This window comes from Microcaecilia unicolor, unplaced genomic scaffold (assembly GCF_901765095.1).
Source record: "Microcaecilia unicolor unplaced genomic scaffold, aMicUni1.1, whole genome shotgun sequence".
Lineage (NCBI taxonomy): Eukaryota > Metazoa > Chordata > Amphibia > Gymnophiona > Siphonopidae > Microcaecilia > Microcaecilia unicolor.
Window position 1 is genome coordinate 36,144 of NW_021963521.1, and position 20,499 is coordinate 56,642.

The 20,499-nt window shown below is 47.4% G+C and overlaps 1 protein-coding gene across 1 annotated transcript in view; it reads left to right on the forward strand.

The window, feature by feature from the left end:
* Positions 1–2,340: 2,340 nt before the first annotated feature.
* Positions 2,341–20,499, forward strand: part of LOC115459392 (zinc finger protein 154-like) — a gene marked incomplete at its 3' end in the record, with an annotated part of 40,613 nt that continues 22,454 nt past the window's right edge. The window contains exon 1 of the mRNA XM_030189226.1: positions 2,341–2,396. Within this exon, the coding sequence (XP_030045086.1) occupies positions 2,370–2,396 (27 nt within the window). The remainder of the gene's footprint in view (positions 2,397–20,499) is intronic.

Genomic DNA, 20,499 nt, shown 5'->3' on the forward strand with positions numbered 1-20,499 from the left:
GGAAAAACAAAATATGAAAGTGCAAAACCCCTAAGAAAGAAACGACACTGGCTCCCTCTTAAAGAACGTATCTTGTTCAAAATCTGTACGTTAGTCCATAAAATCATTTACGGAGATGCCCCGTCATACATGCTTGAGCTAGTGGATCTCCCATCCAGAAATGCCAAAAGATCTGCCCGTACCTTTCTTCATCTGCACTTCCCCAGCTGCAAAGGATTAAAATACAAACTGACACACGCGTCCAGCTTTTCCTACATGAGCACGCAGTTGTGGAATGCACGTCCAAAACACCTAAAAGCAATCAATGAAATCGTTGAAAACCTCTCTCTTCACCAAAGCTTACCAGGAAAATCCATAACTAAGTACAACACACCACCACGCGTTCCTGATTATGAATGTCTTGTTTTCTACAACTCTTTGATTACTATTCTTGTCATCTTTCTAACACCAATTGTATTTCTGTACCCTGAAATGGTGTTGCCATTACAGGCATTTGTAATAGAGAGCTGCACGGCTTCCGTCCCCGCGGGAATCCCGCGGAACCCGCGGGATTCCCGCGGGGACGGAGGTAGTTCCTGCGGGGTTCCCGCGGGGATGGAAGCAGTTCTGCGGGGTTCCCGCGGGGACGGAGGCAGTTCCTGCGGGGTTCCCGCGGGGATGGAACCAGTTCTGTGGGCTTCCCGTGGAAGTGTAAGCTGCACCTGCACCAGCCTCTCATCTACCGAATACCAATTTATTTGAGTGCTGTCTCCTCCTCCTCTTCTTCCTTGCTTTAACAGCATAAATGTGGAAAGTCTTCCATTAAGGAGGTGGTAGAGTCACAAATGATGACGGAATTCAAAAAGGCGTGGGATGAACACAGAGGATCTCTAATTAGAAAATGGAAGTTATATAAAAGCTAACCTTAAATGGCTGCATGTGTGTGGATGTGTCAAGTGACACTTAGATGGTGACTCTGGCTGTGATGAACTAGAGCTGATACCTGGCAGACTTGTATGGTCTGTGTCTCATACATGGCAATCTGGTGTAGGATGGGCTGGAAAGGGCTTAGACAGCAACTTCAGTGGCTGGAACATAAGGACAGTGCTGGACAGACTTTTACGGTCTGTGTCCCACAAATGAGAACATGAATAGGCTGGAGTGGGCTTCGATGGCAACTCCAGCAGTTGGAACATAAGGATGGGGCCAGATAGACTCCTGTGGTCTTTGTTCCAGAAACACGAAAGAAAGACCATAATCAAGTATATAATATCACACTCGTTGATTTAATGATGAATTGATCATGAGTGTGACTATTGGGCAGAGTGGATGGACCGTTCAGGTCTATTTGCTGTCACTTACTATGTTACTGTTAATCCTCTTTGCTCCCAGGCTGGTGCACAGACCTCAGCTCTGACACAGGCACGAGAATCAGATGTCACCTGACCTACTGGCGCGTGCATGTGGCGTGAATGGACTCATCCTCAGCACACACTGCCAGTGAATCAGAGACAAATCTTACATGTGCGCACCAGAGTGTTCCAAGTTCCAACTTCCATTCCTTCCTTGCCTACAGTGCTGTGGCTCAAATCCAGAAAGGGAGCTGACTGGAACTTTCTTTTATGTACTATTAAATTCTTACGGGGATGGATGGGGATGGGTTAAATTCTTGCGGGGACGGGTGGGGACGGGTTGGGATGGTTTTAATTTTTGCGGGGATGGGTGGGGACGGGTAAGATTCCAGCGGGGATGGGTGGGGATGGGTAAGATTCCAGCAGGGACGGGCGGGGATGGGTAGGATTTCTGTCCCCGTGCAACTCTCTAATTTGTAAGCCACATTGAGCCTGCAAATAGGTGAGAAAATGTGGGATACAAGTGCAATAAAGAAATAAATAAAAACACATAGTAGAGTGTGTGTAGAAGGAATGGATCCTAAGGAGCTTAGCCTAACCAGCCCCTCCTAATGTTTATCTCTATAAAGGTATTCCGTTATTATATTTCCTCTGTGTCCATCTGTATACTGCACAAGCCGGCAAGTTTGCAAATATGTGAGATGAACCAAATGGAGTGTTGCTTTGTTTTGAGTGTACTAGAGATGACGGATGTGCGGAAAAGGCGAAAGAGAGATTACCCTACGTGGCTTCAACGATATGATGTCACTTCAGTCCTTGTCCTAGACCCCGCTTCTTATTTCCCTGATTGGTCAGAAGACTCCCGAGGGCGGGATTGCTCTAATAGAGGACGTGCTAGAAGGAAAGATGCTCCCTCCCTATTTGTTGTTCATCAAGTGCAGGAAATGACGTTTTTTTAAAATAGCCCCTTCTTGATTAGGGGAGAATTTCCTAATCTGCCTCACAGGAGTCGTGGCCGGTGTGCAGAAGGGCAGGAGAATGGCTGCAGGGCTTTCTGCTCAGAAGGTAGGAGTTAGGCAGTAGGGAATGCAATGCCACACACACAGAAGGCTCTTCTTCCTGATTCTCCTTCCCTCACTGGCAGGAGGTGGGCAGCAGGGGATGCAGTGCCAGGCAATGCCACACACACACAAGAAGAAATGAGCCTGGCACTGCTCAATCCATTCCCTCCTGTAGCCCCTCAGGCTCTTCTTCCTCATTCTCCTCCCCACACACAGCAGCTGCTGCTCTTCTTCCTGATTCTCCTCCCCTCACTGGCAGGAGGTGGGCAGCAGGGGATGCAGTGCCAGGCAATGCCACACACACACAAGAAGAAATGAGCCTGGCACTGCTCAATCCATTCCCTCCTGTAGCCCCTCAGACTCTTCTTCCTCATTCTCCTCCCCACACACAGCAGCTGCTGCTCTTCTTCCTGATTCTCCTCCCCTCACTGGCAGGAGGTAGGCAGCAGGGGATGCAGTGCCAGGCAATGCCACACACACACAAGAAGAAATGAGCCTGGCACTGCTCAATCCATTCCCTGCAGCCACGCAGGCTCTTCTTCCTCATTCTCCTCCCCTCACTGGCAGGAGGTGGGCAGCAGGGGATGCAGTGCCAGGCAATGCCACACACACACAAGAAGAAATGAGCCTGGCACTGCTCAATCCATTCCCTGCAGCCACGCAGGCTCTTCTTCCTCATTCTCCTCCCCTCACTGGCAGGAGGTGGGCAGCAGGGGATGCAGTGCCAGGCAATGCCACACACACACAAGAAGAAATGAGCCTGGCACTGCTCAATCCATTCCCTGCTGTAGCCCCTCAGACTCTTCTTCCTCATTCTCCTCCCCTCACACAGCAGCTGCTGCTCTTCTTCCTGATTCTCCTCCCCTCACACAGCAGCTGCTGCTCTTCTTCCTGATTCTCCTCCCCTCACTGGCAGGAGGTGGGCAGCAGGGGATGCAGTGCCAGGCAATGCCACACACACACAAGAAGAAATGAGCCTGGCACTGCTCAATCCATTCCCTGCTGTAGCCCCTCAGACTCTTCTTCCTCATTCTCCTCCCCTCACACAGCAGCTGCTGCTCTTCTTCCTGATTCTCCTCCCCTCACTGGCAGGAGGTGGGCAGCAGGGGATGCAGTGCCAGGCAATGCCACACACACACAAGAAGAAATGAGCCTGGCACTGCTCAATCCATTCCCTGCTGTAGCCCCTCAGGCTCTTCTTCCTCATTCTCCTCCCCACACACAGCAGCTGCTGCTCTTCTTCCTGATTCTCCTCCCCTCACTGGCAGGAGGTGGGCAGCAGGGGATGCAGTGCCAGGCAATGCCACACACACACAAGAAGAAATGAGCCTGGCACTGCTCAATCCATTCCCTGCTGTAGCCCCTCAGGCTCTTCTTCCTCATTCTCCTCCCCACACACAGCAGCTGCTGCTCTTCTTCCTGATTCTCCTCCCCTCACTGGCAGGAGGTGGGCAGCAGGGGATGCAGTGCCAGGCAATGCCACACACACACAAGAAGAAATGAGCCTGGCACTGCTCAATCCATTCCCTCCTGTAGCCCCTCAGACTCTTCTTCCTCATTCTCCTCCCCACACACAGCAGCTGCTGCTCTTCTTCCTGATTCTCCTCCCCTCACTGGCAGGAGGTAGGCAGCAGGGGATGCAGTGCCAGGCAATGCCACACACACACAAGAAGAAATGAGCCTGGCACTGCTCAATCCATTCCCTGCAGCCACGCAGGCTCTTCTTCCTCATTCTCCTCCCCTCACTGGCAGGAGGTGGGCAGCAGGGGATGCAGTGCCAGGCAATGCCACACACACACAAGAAGAAATGAGCCTGGCACTGCTCAATCCATTCCCTGCAGCCACGCAGGCTCTTCTTCCTCATTCTCCTCCCCTCACTGGCAGGAGGTGGGCAGCAGGGGATGCAGTGCCAGGCAATGCCACACACACACAAGAAGAAATGAGCCTGGCACTGCTCAATCCATTCCCTGCTGTAGCCCCTCAGACTCTTCTTCCTCATTCTCCTCCCCTCACACAGCAGCTGCTGCTCTTCTTCCTGATTCTCCTCCCCTCACACAGCAGCTGCTGCTCTTCTTCCTGATTCTCCTCCCCTCACTGGCAGGAGGTGGGCAGCAGGGGATGCAGTGCCAGGCAATGCCACACACACACAAGAAGAAATGAGCCTGGCACTGCTCAATCCATTCCCTGCTGTAGCCCCTCAGACTCTTCTTCCTCATTCTCCTTCCCTCACACAGCAGCTGCTGCTCTTCTTCCTGATTCTCCTCCCTCACTGGCAGGAGGTGGGGGTGGGCAGCAGGGGATGCAGTGCCAGGCAATGCCACACACACACAAGAAGAAATGAGCCTGGCACTGCTCAATCCATTCCCTGCTGTAGCCCCTCAGACTCTTCTTCCTCATTCTCCTCCCCTCACACAGCAGCTGCTGCTCTTCTTCCTGATTCTCCTCCCTCACTGGCAGGAGGTGGGCAGCAGGGGATGCAGTGCCAGGCAATGCCACACACACAAGAAGAAATGAGCCTGGCACTGCTCAATCCATTCCCTGCAGCCACTCAGGCTCTTCTTCCTCATTCTCCTCCCCTCACTGGCAGGAGGTGGGCAGCAGGGGATGCAGTGCCAGGCAATGCCACACACACATACACACACACACAAGAAGAAATGAGCCTGGCACTGCTCAATCCATTCCCTGCTGTAGCCCCTCAGACTCTTCTTCCTCATTCTCCTCCCCTCACACAGCAGCTGCTGCTCTTCTTCCTGATTCTCCTCCCTCACTGGCAGGAGGTGGGCAGCAGGGGATGCAGTGCCAGGCAATGCCACACACACACAAGAAGAAATGAGCCTGGCACTGCTCAATCCATTCCCTGCAGCCACTCAGGCTCTTCTTCCTCATTCTCCTCCCCTCACTGGCAGGAGGTGGGCAGCAGGGGATGCAGTGCCAGGCAATGCCACACACACATACACACACACACAAGAAGAAATGAGCCTGGCACTGCTCAATCCATTCCTGGGGCTCTTTATTTCCTACAGCCCCTCAGGCTCATAGTAACATAGTAGATGACGGCAGAAAAAGACCTGCATGGTCCATCCAGTCTGCCCAAGACAAACTCATATGTGTATACCTTACCTTGAATTTGTACCTGTCTTTTTCAGGGCACAGACCGTATAAGTCTGCCCAGCAGTATTTCCCGCCTCCCAACCACCAGTCCCGCCTCCCATCACCGGCTCTGGTACAGACCGTATAAGTCTGCCCTCCCCTATCCTCGCCTCCCAACCACCACCCCCTCTTCCCCCCAACTGCTCCGCCACCCAATTTCAGCTAAGCTTCTGAGGATCCATTCCTTCTGCACAGGATTCCTCTATGCATATCCCACGCATGTTTGAACTCCGTTACCGTTTTCATCTCCACCATCTCCCGCGGGAGGGCATTCCAAGCATCCACCACTCTCTCCGTGAAGAAATACTTCCTGACATTTTTCTTGAGTCTGCCCCCCTTCAATCTCATTTCATGTCCTCTCGTTCTACCGCCTTCCCATCTCCGGAAAAGATTCGTTTGCGGATTAATACCTTTCAAATATTTGAACGTCTGTATCATATCACCCCTGTTCCTCCTTTCCTCCAGGGTGTACATGTTCAGGTCAGCAAGCCTCTCTTCATACGTCTTGGAACGTAAATCCCATACTGTATATGCTCTTATAAGAACATAAGTGTTGCCATACTGGGAGAGACCAAAGGTCCATCAAGCGCAGTATCCTGTTTGCAACAGTGGCCAATCCAGGTCACAAGTACCTGGCAAGATCCCAAAACAGTACAATTACATGTTATGCTACTTATGCTAGAAATACTAACTGTTAAATAATTTTAGACCGTCACTCTGTCCCATAAAGCAAAATATCAAAAAATATTCCCAGAATGTGTAAATGCAAATATGATAGTCTTAAGGGCTGTCATGTGTTTTGATCCTTGCTGTAGACGTGAATCGCTTGTTTACTCTTTCCAAAAATACTAGGACTAGGGGGAGCGCGATGAAGCTACAAAGTAGTACATTTAAAACAAATCAGAGAAAAGATTTCTTCACTCAACGTGTAAGGGAAAGAAAGAGAACAGAAAAAAAGAACTCAAGTCTCTTGCATATAAACCTTAACCCCATTATTTTAACTTCTCTAAATGGGGTTAAGGTTTATATGCAAGAGACTTGATTTCTTTTTTGCCTGTTCTCTTTCTTTCCCTTATTGACAGAATTGGTGTCACTCTCTCTTGATAAAGTCAATACAAAACGGGGACCTGTCAGGGTTTTAAGAGCGCACCAACCTGCCTAAGATAAGTGCAGTGAGCATTATTGAGAAGTACATTTAAAAAGTTGTGCAAGTCTTTTTTTGCTAGTATAATTGGGATGGTGGAGGCTGAGTCAATGATTAAGACATGAACACGTGCAATGGATTCACCTGTTGAGTGAAAGAAATATCATTGTGTATTACATATGAGACTCTTCCTCACTTTAGTCTAACAGCCCTTAAGACTTTTATATTTGCATTCATACATTATGCTAGAAATAAGCAGTGGATTTTCCCAAGTCCATCTTAATAATGGCTTATGGATTTTTCTTTTAGAACGTTATCCATGCCTTTTTAAAACCCCGCTAAGCTAACTGCTTTTACCACATTCTCTGGCAACAAGTTTCAGACTTTAATTACACGTTGAGTGAAGAAATCTTTTCTCTGATTTGTTTTAAATGTACTACTTTGTAGCTTCATCGCGCTCCCCCTAGTCCTAGTATTTTTGGAAAGAGTAAACAAGCGATTCACGTCTACAGCAAGGATCAAAACACATGAAGTCCATACACACTAATAGATACGCATCAACACACTCTCTTCTGAATTCTCTTCCCCCGTATCCTCAACTCTCTTAAAACTCTACCCACAGATAAAATTGTTAGACCTTTATGTTCCCTTAATACTGTTTTATCGCCCCTCAACTCCCCATTGTTCTATTCCCAAATGATATCCTGACTTTACTCTGTCTTCCCACAACTCTTCACAATGTAACCCATAAGCGTACTGTAACAAATTGTATTTCCATCACTCATAATGTATTGTAAGCCACACTGAGCCCGCAAATAGGTGGGAAAATGTGGGATACAAATGCTCATTATTTTATGTACCTCTGTCATATCTCCCTTCAGCCATCTTTTCGCCAAGCTGAAGTGCCCTCTTAGGGAAGTTGGCCCATCCCCTTTACATATTTATTTGTTGCATTTGTATCCCACATTTTCCCACCTATTTGCAGGCTCAATGTGGCTTACAATGTTCCATCATGGCAATCGCCATTCCAGAGTGAAATCATTTTCATCGCCCTTCTACTGTATCTTTTTTTGAGATGCGGTGACCAGAATTGCACAAAGTATTTGAGGTGCGGTCTTCCTGATCCTCTTCCTGATCCTCCTCCCCTCACACAGCAGCTGCTCCTCCTGCTTTAGGACCTCTCACTGTCTGTTTACATTCTCTTTCCTCTCTCCCTCTCTGACTGTGGATGGTCCTTGATTTGTCCTTGCTATCTTTAGGGTACATCTTTAGATGTCTGCCTGGCACTAGCTTTGTTCTCCAACTACTGAAGTCATCAAAACCCACTCCGGCCAATCCAAATAAGGGCACAGACCATAGAAATCTGCCTAGCTAGCACATGTCCATCTCAATAACAGACTGTGGACTTTTCCTCCAGGAACTTATCCAAACTAACTGCTGTTGACACATCCTCCGGCAGTGAGTTCCACAGCTATTCTTTGAGTGAAAAAAATATTTCCTTCTATTTGTTTTAAAAGTAGTTCTAGGCAGTTTCATTGAGTGTCCCCTAGTCTTTGTGGTTTTTGAAAGAGTGAAAAATCAATTCACCTCCACCCGCTCCACACTACTCAGGATTTTGTAGACCTCAATCGTATTCTATTTCGATGCTTCTATACTGCTTTTAACATTGTCTTCAAGGTATTTTAAAAGCAAGAGAATATGCTAGATGGACATAGAAACATGACGGTAGTTAAAGGCCGTATGACCCATCCAGTCTGCCCATCCTCTGTAACCCCTAATTCTTCCTGTTCCTAAGCGATCCCACATGCTTATCCCATGAACAGTCCTCGACTCCACCACCTCCACCGGGAGGCCATTCCATGCCTCCACCACCCTTTCTGTGAAATAATGCTTCCTTAGGTTACTCCTATTCCCATTATGACATCACAATATGAGCTCTGGTTACCAGAGACAAACTCTTCACACTAAGAGGGGAAAGTAAGCCAAGAATAGGACAATTGAGCCATTGTGACATCACTGATGAGGTTGGCTCTTAGGCATTGGTGGAATGAGGCATTATGACATCACAATCTCAGCTCTGGTTACCAGAGACTGAAACACACTAAGGGGGGAAAGTAAGGCAATAATAGGACAATTGAGCCATTGTGACATCACTGATGAGGTTGGCTCTTAGGCATTGGTGGAATAGAAACATAGAAACATGACAGCAGACAAAGGCCACATGACCCATCCAGTCTGCCCATCCTCTGTAACCCCTAATTCTTCCTGTTCCTAAGCGATCCCACATGCTTATCCCATGACACAGTCCTCGACTCCACCACCTCCACCGGGAGGCCATTCTACGCCTCCACCACCCTTTCTGTGAAATAATACTTCCTTAGGTTACTCCTAAGCCTATTCCCATTATGACATCACAATATGAGCTCTGGTTACCAGAGACTGAAACTCTTCACACTAAGTGGGGAAAGTAAGCCAAGAATAGGACAATTGAGCCATTGTGACATCACTGATGAGGTTGGCTCTTGGGCATTGGTGGAATGAGGCATTATGACATCACAATCTCAGCTCTGGTTACCAGAGACTGAAACACACTAAGGGGGGAAAGTAAGCCAAGAATAGGACAGTTGAGCCATTGTGACATCACTGATGAGGTTGGCTCTTAGGCATTGGTGGAATAGAAACATAGAAACATGACGGCAGATAAAGGCCATATGACCCATCCAGTCTGCCCATCCTCTGTAACCCCTAATTCTTCCTGTTCCTAAGCGGTCCCACATGCTTATCCCATGCCTTTTTAAACTCTGGAACAGTCCTGGACTCCACCACCTCCACCGGGAGGCCATTCCACGCCTCCACCACCCTTTCTGTGAAATAATACTTCCTTAGGTTATTCCTAAGCCTATTCCCATTATGACATCTGGTTACCAGAGACTGAAACTCTTCACACTAAGGGGGGAAAGTAAGCCAAGAATAGGACAGTTGAGCCATTGTGACATCACTGATGAGGTTGGCTCTTAGGCATTGTAGGAATAGAAACATAGAAACATGACGGCAGATAAAGGCCATATGACCCATCCAGTCTGCCCATCCTCTGTAACCCCTAATTCTTCCTGTTCCTAAGCGGTCCCACATGCTTATCCCATGCCTTTTTAAACTCTGGAACAGTCCTGGACTCCACCACCTCCACCGGGAGGCCATTCCACGCCTCCACCACCCTTTCTGTGAAATAATACTTCCTTAGGTTATTCCTAAGCCTATTCCCATTATGACATCTGGTTACCAGAGACTGAAACTCTTCACACTAAGGGGGGAAAGTAAGCCAAGAATAGGACAGTTGAGCCATTGTGACATCACTGATGAGGTTGGCTCTTAGGCATTGTAGGAATAGAAACATAGAAACATGACGGCAGATAAAGGCCATATGACCCATCCAGTCTGCCCATCCTCTGTAACCCCTAATTCTTCCTGTTCCTAAGCGGTCCCACATGCTTATCCCATGCCTTTTTAAACTCTGGAACAGTCCTGGACTCCACCACCTCCACCGGGAGGCCATTCCACGCCTCCACCACCCTTTCTGTGAAATAATACTTCCTTAGGTTATTCCTAAGCCTATTCCCATTATGACATCTGGTTACCAGAGACTGAAACTCTTCACACTAAGGGGGGAAAGTAAGCCAAGAATAGGACAGTTGAGCCATTGTGACATCACTGATGAGGTTGGCTCTTAGGCATTGTAGGAATAGAAACATAGAAACATGACGGCAGATAAAGGCCATATGACCCATCCAGTCTGCCCATCCTCTGTAACCCCTAATTCTTCCTGTTCCTAAGCGATCCCACATGCTTATCCCATGCCTTTTTAAATTCTGGAACAGTCCTGGACTCCACCACCTCCACCGGGAGGCCATTCCACACCTCCACCACCCTTTCTGTGAAATAATACTTCCTTAGGTTACTCCTAAGCCTATTCCCTCTTAACTTTGTCATATGTCCCCTCATTCCAGAGCTCTCCTTCATTTGAAAAAGGCTCTCTTCCTGTACATAAATTCCCTTGAGATACTTAAACGTTTCTATCGTGTCTCCTCTCTCCCTCCTCTCTTCCAGCGTATACATGTTGAGGTTCATAAGCCTGTCCCTATCATTTTTGCATTCAAGACCGCTTACTAATTTTGTAGCCGCCCTCTGGACCAACTCCATCCTGTTTATATCTTTCCGTGGGTGCGGTCTCCAGAACTGCACTAGAGACTTATACAACGGCACTATCACCTCCTTTTTCCTGCTGGTCATGCCTCTCTTTATGTACCTAAGCATCCTTCTGGCTTTGGCCGTCACTTTTTCTACCTGTTTGAAAGCTTTAAGGTCGTCAGACACAATCACCCCCAAGTCCCGCTCTTCCTTCGCACGCTGAAACACTTCACCCCCTATACTGTACCGTTCCCTCGGATTTTTGCAACATGACTGACAATATTATAATAGACTACTAATATACATTTAAACAGATTTTAAAGCTTTCTGAAATAGACTAGAATTAACTGTTGTCTGTATAGAAACTGGAATAATTGGACCTTGAAAGGAAAAAGAATGTTCCTAAATTGATTTCAACTTCAAATTCCATACAATAGGTATATCGTGTCAAGTTTTCCGAGCTTCTCAAGTGCTCTCTAGCACCTACACGTGGTAGCAATTGTCTCCCCATAATCAAATTCTTCCCATAAACACTTTTATGAACTTGGCATGCAATTGTAAATTTAATACGCGCTTCTATTTTTAGCCAGTGGAGTTGGTGTAATAAAGGGCTCACCTCGTTATAATTTGCCAAGCCAAATATCAAGTGAGCAGCAGTGTTTTGCAAAAGCTGTAAATAGGGCCCTTCAGATTGGAAAACCAATCTCGTTAGCCTTTCCTCATATGGGAGCAGTTCCATCCCCTCTATCATTTTGGTCGCTCTTCTTTGAACCTTTTCTAATTCCGCTATATATCTTTATTGAGATACGGTGACCAGAACTGAACACAATACTCAAGGTGAGGTCACAGCATGGAGTGATACAGAGGCATAATAATAATTCATTACGTCCCTCTAAACCTGCACAGATGGTTATTCACTCTTACCAAAAGATGGAGACTCGGAACAAACCTGAACTTCAAGTAAGCCTGTAAGTGGGTTTGCAGTCCCCAGAAAGCCAGCCAATCTGTTCTCAGTCTCAGCAGATGGTAACAGTGCTAAGCCTGTGCAGTCCAGTTAGTTTACCGGCCCTGGGATTTTGTTTTTGGTTAGTTCTTCTGGGGCTGGTGTTTGGTGCAAAGAGAAAATTCTCTCTCTTTTTTTCTGACTGCTGGATAGGGGCTGAGGCTCGCATGGCTCTATCTCACCCCCTGGGTGCCAAACCCGGGTGGCCAGGTCTTTGCCTCCACTTGGACCCTTCTTGGGTCCTCACTTTCATTGAACCTTGAATGTGTGGTTCTGTCTGTTGGCAGACCAACAGTTTTGAGTGCTGTTGGGTCTGCCTTATGTCTCTCTTCCACAACGTGGCAAGGTGGTTTTGCCTTTCCTTGCCTTTAGCAGTCTGCTTCTTGATGCCCTGGTGGTTCTCTTGCTGTGTGTAGCTCTGCAAGGTGTTGCGGGGTTACTGCGGATTCGGGCAGCAATGTCACAGCGGCTCAAGCACTGCGCCATTTGTCAGCACCAGGGGTGGATTCGGCAGGTCACTGTGGCCTCTGTGTGGCTCTGGAGTGGTCTGAGGCTTGAAGTGTGGAGTCAGGACAGGCGGCAGTACCAGCGTCCATCTCTGGGGCCTCGGTGGGACCGTTCACCTCGGGTGAGCTCGTGTGGGTGGCAGCCTCATAGCGCATCTGGTCCTGATCTTCCCCTGCGTTTTGGAGCTCGTCTCGTCCCTTGGGGTTCTGCCAATCTGGCCAGCCTTGCCGGGTCACTTGGGAGTTGATTTTCCTCCTGAATTTGTTCTGGCCATGTACAAGGCCTGTTGTTTGAAGCAAACGGGGGCTGTGCTGCAGGGAGAACCCTCTTCCTTGTCTCCATCTAAGTATTGTCAAGGGACTTGGGGGGACGAGGTTGACCTCATGGAGTGTGTGTCTCCTGTGTCTTAGGCTTTGCCAGCCTGTTCTGAGGATGAAGATCTCGGGGACTGGGAGCAATCAGTGGGGGATGAGACTTAGCAGGAGGAGCTGCCCCCCGGGAAGGACCCCTTGGTGGTGCATATTTTTCATCGTGAGGAGCTCCAGGAGCTCATTTCGTAGGTGTCTCCTCTGGAGGCCCCTAGAACAGTGGAACCGCTTCTTGAAAGTCCTCTCTGTCCTTTCCCATGCACCAGGATATTCAAGGTGTTATCCAGGCGCAATGGGTTTCTCCTGATCCTCACTTCCACGTTGCGATGTTGATGGTCCGTCTTTATCCCATTCTGGAGCAAAATCGGGACTCCTTGCAGCCACCCATGGTGGACACTGTAGTCTCTGCTGTCACCAAGAAGAATACGGTGCCCGAGGAAGGTGACACTGGCTAGAATCACTGCTTAAGCAGAGTTTTGATGTGGCTTCCTTGGCCATGAAGGCAGCTGTTTGTGGGGGGTTTAACAGCACGGGCTTCTTCTCGTTGGGCTGAGCGTATTTTGACAGATGATTGGACCTTGGTGGATCAGGAGGCTGCCAAGTTGGAGATGGGCACTTCTTTCTTGTCGGATGCCCTGTATGACCTGCTGTGCGCGTCTTCTAAGTCCATGGCCCTTGGTGTGGCAGCCCAGCTGTCGTCGTGGCTCTGTGGTTGGTCGGAAGATGTGGGTTCCAAGTCTAAGCTCAGCAAATTTTCTTTCCATTCCATGAAAAAACTAAAAACACAATCTAGGAAACTGGAACGCGCATGGAAAAAAATAAAAGACGAACAAACTCTCAACGCATGGAAACAACTACAAAAGAAATACAAATACGCAATAAGACAGACCAAAAGGTCATACTACAAAACTAAAATTGGGCCGGACTACAAAAACACGCAAAAACTATACCACCTCGTGAATAAACTACTAGACACAACATAAACAAATTCACTATAATACGTGAGTCACAATCAGGATTTCGACCCCTACACAGCACCGAAACTGTACCACTGCCCTAACCAAATTCAAGCAGGAAATAGCATTAGGCAAGAGTATTCTCCTCTTCCAATTTGACATGTCAAGTGCATTCGACATGGTTAACCATAACATACTGCTAAGACTCCTAGAATACTTCGGAATCAGTGGTGGCACTCTCAGTTGGATCAAGGGTTTTCTAACCACAAGAACATATCAAGTGAAATCAAAAACAACATAGTAACATAGTAGATGACGGCAGAAAAAGACCTACACGGACCATCCAGTCTGCCCAAGATAAACTCATATGTGTATACCTTACCTTGATTTGTACCTGTCTTTTTCAGGGCACAGACCGTATAAGTCTGCCCAGCAGTATTCCCCGCCTCCCAACCACCAGTCCCGTCTCCCATCACCGGCTCTGGCACAGACCGTATAAGTCTGCCCTCCACTATCCACACCTCCCAACCACCAACCCCTCTTCCCCCCACCTGCTCCGCCACCCAATTTTAGCTAAGGTTCTGAGGATCCATTCCTTCTGCACAGGATTCCTTTATGCATATCCCACGCATGTTTGAATTCTGTTACCGTTTTCATCTTCACCACCTCCCGCGGGAGGGCATTCCAAGCATCCACCACCCTCTCCGTGAAAAAATACTTCCTGACATCTTTCCTGAGTCTGCCCCCCTTCAGTCTCATATCGTCACCGTGGAAACCAGGCTGCGGAGTACCGCAAGGATCACCACTATCACTGATTCTTTTCAACCTCATGATGACTCCATTAGCCAAGATCTTATCCACCCAAGGCCTTAACCCATTTATCTACGCTGATGACGTTACATTATACATCCCCTACAAACATGATCTGGCAGAAATCACCAACGAAATCAAGCTTAGCCTAAACACCATGAACTCATGGGCAAATGCATTCCAATTAAAACTCAATACAGAAAAAACACACTGTCTCATCATCTCTTCCCAAAACAATACATACAAACCCACAAACATTAACACCCCAGGATACACCCTCCCTATCTCAGACAGCCTGAAAATTCTCAGAGTAACAATCAACCGTAGCCTATCACTAGAGACCCAAGCAAAATCCACCATAAAGAAAATGTTTTTCTCAGTGTGGAAACTGAAACGTGCGAAACCATTCTTCCCGACGGAAATATTTTGTAACCTGGTACAGTCAATGGTACTAAGCCACGCAGACTACTATAATGGAATCTATGCGGGATGCAAGGATCAAATCATAAAGAACCTTCAGACTGCCCAAAACACAGCAGCCAGACTTATATTTGGAAAAATGCGTTTTGACAGCGCCAAACCACTCCGAGAAAAACTGCATTGGCTACCAATGAAAGAACGGATCACTTTCAAAATTTGCACGACTGTTCATAAAATTATTTACGGCAAGGCGCCTGGATACATGACAGACCTCATCGACCTACCAAACAGAAACACCACAAAATCTACACGATCATACCTAAACCTCCACTACCGAAGCAGCAAAGGACTCAAATACAAATCCACCTATGCATCCAGCTTTTCCTACTTAAGCGCACAACTATGGAACGCACTGCCAAAAGCAGTAAAAACTAAGCTCGACCACCTAAATTTCCAGAAAGCACTAAAGACAGACCTGTTCAGAAGAGCATATCCCACCGACCCAACATAAAATACCTGAACGCATGCGTGGGATAAACATAAAGGAATCCTGCTCAGAAGGAAGGGATCCCCAGAAGCTTAGCCGGTGGTGGGAGGCAGGGCTGGTGGTTGGGAGGTGGGGATAGTGCTGGGCAGACTTATACGGTCTGTGCCAGAGCCGGTGGTGGGAGGCAGGGCTGGTGGTTGGGAGGCGGGGATAGTGCTGGGCAGACTTATACGGTCTGTGCCCTGAAAAAGACAGGTACAAATCAAGGTAAGGTATACACAAAAAATGGCACATGTGAGTTTATCTTGTTGGGCAGACTGGGTGGACCGTGCAGGTCTTTTTCTGCCGTCATCTACTATGTTACTATGACACAATGGAACCAAAGACTGTATTGGACATTACCTGACTCTTCCTCTCCTCTCTCTCTCTAAGTTCCCCCCAATTACCTACCATACATGTACCTTATTCTACCACAATATCACTTTGTATTCATTCATACCATGTATTTGTTCAGACCGGAATCGGCTAACACTGTTAACGGTAAAATGTTAGCCACATTGAGCCTACAAAAAGGTGGGAAAATGTGGGATACAATTGTAACAAATAAATAAATTCTGCAGCTCCTTGTTTGGAAAAGATCTGGATAAGCTGGTCAAGAGTTGGGGGAGATGAACATAGTAACATAGTAGATGACGGCAGAAAAAGGCCTGCACGGTCCACCCAGTCTGCCCAAGAAATGTGCCACTTTTTTGTGTATACCTTACCTTGATTTGTACCTGTCTTTTTCAGGGCACAGATCGTATAAGTCTGCCCAGCACTATCCCCGCCTCCCACTACCGGTTCTGTTATCCAATGTTCCTCATCTTCTGTAGGATAGGTCTATTGCAGTGGGCAGAGATGTGTACAGGAAATCTAGGTTTAGAGACTCGCGTTGCTACAAGCCTGGTAGAGGCGGTTATCCTCAGTGTAGTTGTTTCTTGAAGGGGCTGCCGGGGCAACTGGAATTCCAGGCCTTGGCAGCTGTCTCGGCAAGATCTGCCCAATGAAGGTATCGGGGGTGCAGTCCTTGGTTTCTGTGTAGGCGAGGCTGCAGGACTTGTACAAGGAGTGGACCCGGATTATCTCGGATCAGTGCGTGCTTGAGGTTGTTCGCAATGGCTATGCGCTGGAGTTTGCCTGTTCCTTGGTTAGTGCTTTCTTGGTGTCTCCTTGTCCGGCCTCTTGGAAAGTGCGGGCGGTTCGGCAGACTCTTTGTCTGCTGGTGGATTTACGGGCAGTGGTTCCCGTACCGAAGGTGGAACAGGGCAGTGCTTGCTATTCCATCTATATTGAGGTCTCAAAGAAAGAGGGTTTCTATTGGCCTATTCTGGATCTCAAGGGAGTGAATCGCTTGCTTCAGGTGCTCTCCTTTTGCTTTGTTATTCTAGCCGTGCAGCCCGGAGAATTCCTGTCTTCATTGGATCTGACAGAGGTGTACTTTCATATCCCTATTCGCCCAGCTCATAAATATGTAAGTACATAAGTATTGCCAAACTGGGAAAGACCAAAGGTCCATCAATCCCAGCATCCTGTTTCCAACAGTGGCCAATCCAGGTCACAAATACCTGGCAAGATCCCAAAAATGTACAAAACATTTTATACTGCTTATCCCAGAAATAGTGGATTTTCCCCAAGTCCATTTAATAATGGTCTATGGACTTTTCCTTTAGGAAGCCGTCCAAACCTTTTTTAAACTCCGCTAAGCTAACCGCCTTTACCACATTCTCTGGCAACGAATTCCAGAGTTTAATTACACGTTGAGTGAAAAAAAATTTTCTCAGATTCGTTTTAAATTTACTACATTGTAGCTTCATCACATGCCCCCTAGTCCTAGTATTTTTGGAAAGCGTAAACAGGCGCTTCACATATACCTGTTCCACTCCACTCATTATTTTATAGACCTCTATCATATCTCCCCTCAGCTGTCATTTCTCAAAGCTGAAGAGCCCTAGCCGCTTTAGCCTTTCCTCATAGGGAAGTCGACCCATCCTCTTTATCATTTTCGTTGCCCTTCTACTACTAATCACTTCTATAGCGCTACAAGGCATACGCAGCGCTGTACACCATACATGAAAACACAGTCCCTGCTCAAAGAGCTCACAGTCTAAATAGGACAGGCAAACAGAACAACTAAGAGGTAAGGGAATTGAAGAGGTGGGGGATAAGAGGGTACAGGGCAAGTGAGTAGTGGTTAGGAGTCAAAAGCAGCGTTAAAGAGGTGGGCTTTTAGCTTGGATTTGAAAACGGCCAAAGATGGGGCTAGACATACAGACTCAGGAAGTCTATTCCAGGCGTGAGGTGCAGCGAGATAAAAGGAACGGAGACTGGAATTAGCAGTAGAGGAGAAGGGGACAGACGAGAGATTTATCCACAGAACGGAGTACCCAAGGGGGGGGGGGCGTAGGGAGAGACAAGAGTGGAGAGGTACTGGGGAGCGGTAGAGTGAATGCACTTATAGGTCAGTAAGAGAAGTTTGAATTGAATGCGGAAACGGATAGGGAGCCAGTGAAGTGACTTGAGGAGAAGGCTAATGTGAGCATAGCGACTGGCGGAAAATGAGTCGCGCATCAGAGTTTTGGACTGATTGAAGAGGAGAGAGATGGCTAAGTGGGAGGCTGGTGAGAAGCAGGTTGCAATAATCTAGGCGAGAGGTGATAAGAGTGAGGATAAGGGTTCTGGTAGAGTGCTCAGAGAGGAAGGGACGGATTTTGCTGATGTTATAGAGAAAGAAACGACAGGTTTTGGCAATCTGCTGAACGTGAGCAGAGGAGGAGAGAGAGGAGTCGAAGATGACCCCAAGGTTACAAACTGATGAGATAGGGAGAATGAGAGTGCCATCCACAGAAATAGAGAAACGGGGGAGTGGAGAGGTAGGTTTAGGGGGAAAGATGAGAAGCGCTTTTGTGCTAACCAGAAGGCTCTTTACAGAGTTTCACCTTCGCGAGTACGACGAACTGCGATTATAACGATTGATTTTGGGGCATTGAATCTACACCACGTGTATGTCATAGAGTTTCTCTTTGATCCCTGAGGCAGACGTTGTTTAACACCGAAACACGGCCCGTGTCGGCTCACTCATTAATAAAGAACTTCAGCTGTCTCAGTCCTAAAGGCCCAATGTTGCTTTTTTTTGTTCGTAAGCTCGGTTTTGGCCATGCTAAGTTTCAGATAACGTTGAGACATCCAGGCAGGCTGATACATTGGTCTGGATGCTGGTTGAGATTTTGGGGGTAGAGAAGTAGATCTGAGAGTCGTCAGCGTAGAGATGGTATTGAAAGCCATGGGATGATATCAGAGAGCCAAGGGAAGAAGTGTAGATGGAGAACAGGAGAGGACCGAGAACAGAACCCTGAGGTACACTGATTGATAGCGGGATAGAAGTGGAAGAGGATCCACCAGAGTGTACACTAAAGGTGTGAAGCAAGAGGTAGGAGGAGAACCAGGAAAGAATAGAGCCCTGGAATCTAAGTGAAGACAACGTATCAAGGAGTAAGCTGTGATCAACAATGTCAAAAGCGGCGGATAGATCGAGAAGGAGGAGGATAGAATAGAGACCTTTGGATTTGGCCAGTGACAGGTCATTGGAAACTTTTGTAATTGCAGTTTCAGTTGAATGAAGAGGGCGAAAGCCAGATTGGAGTGGGTCAAGAACAGCTTGAGATGAAAGAAAGTCAAGACAGCGGCGGTGAACGGCACGCACGTTCAAGTATCTTGGAGAGGAAGGGGAGGAGGGAGATGGGTCGATAGTTGGAAGGACAGGTAGGGTCAAGTGAAGGCTTCTTAAGGAATGGAGTGACCACGGCATGTTTGAAGGCGTCAGGAACGGTCGCAGTGGAAAGTTGCTTTCGGACACTCATTCCGTTTGTCAGCAGAGTTTAAATATGTTTTCCTGCTGACCATTACTTCGAGTAGTGTTTAGTGCCACTTATCCAGGAGTAAGACAAGGAGAGTGGCTCCCAACGACAATACTTTATTTTATGTGCTAGGTTTCATTATGCGTTTCTAACATCAGAACAGTGCAGTTTGCCATCTTTAGTTAAAGCTCCCTTACTAAAACGTTAATGTTCATTGCATTAGACAACCCCTTCGAGATTTCATTTTTAATTTTATTTGGTAATAGAGTTCTTATATATATATACATATATCTACTATAATAAAACGCACCCTGAACGTTCTGAGGACAAAGGTAATGAAGTCACAGCAGAACGATAAGGGTTCGTAAGTTCGTGGTGGTGAAGGCAGCCATCCCACTGATAATGCCTCCAGCTCTGCTTCACACACTGCTTTTCTTTTCAAAGGAAAACCTACAGGAGCCCTAAAAGGCCAAAAAAAAAAACGATTGCAAAAATAACCTCCCTTCCGCCCACGTAAACAAACACTGCTGCCTCAGCACAACACCAAAGAAGCTTAAAAAAAAGAGAAACATCTATCCAGCACTCTGCAAACACTGACCCCCCTACAAACACCCTTACATTTCACCAAAACAAAGATCTACCTACACAAACCCCACAGACAAAGAAACAGCTTGCAAGCACAGCACATCCCCCAACCCCCTCCCCAAAAACAAAAGTAAAAAAAAAAAAAACCCCACCAACAACCTGCCCACACACACAAACTAACTCTGTCACACATGCACAGACAATGCACCACAAACACATACATTAACTAACAGAAACACCCCTCCCCCCCAAAAAACCACAGAATGTAAACAAAAATACATGCACACTCAATCTGAATCACTCTATATCATCTCTGCAGCCATAAACACCCTCAAAGCCACACTCTGCTCCATGACACTTTGCAAGCCTGGGGAGGGGGGAGGGGGAAATCCCTGCAACTGACATAAAGACCAGGGAACTGGGAGGGAGGGAGGGGGGACCCTGCCACATACTCTCATTCTCACACATGCTGGCAACCAGTCTCTGTCTCTCTCTGTGACACACAGACAAAACGCACATTCACTCTCTCTCACACAGACCATCTCAACACACACTCTCCAAAGGTTGTTTGAAACTATGTGACTGGTAAGGATTTTTAC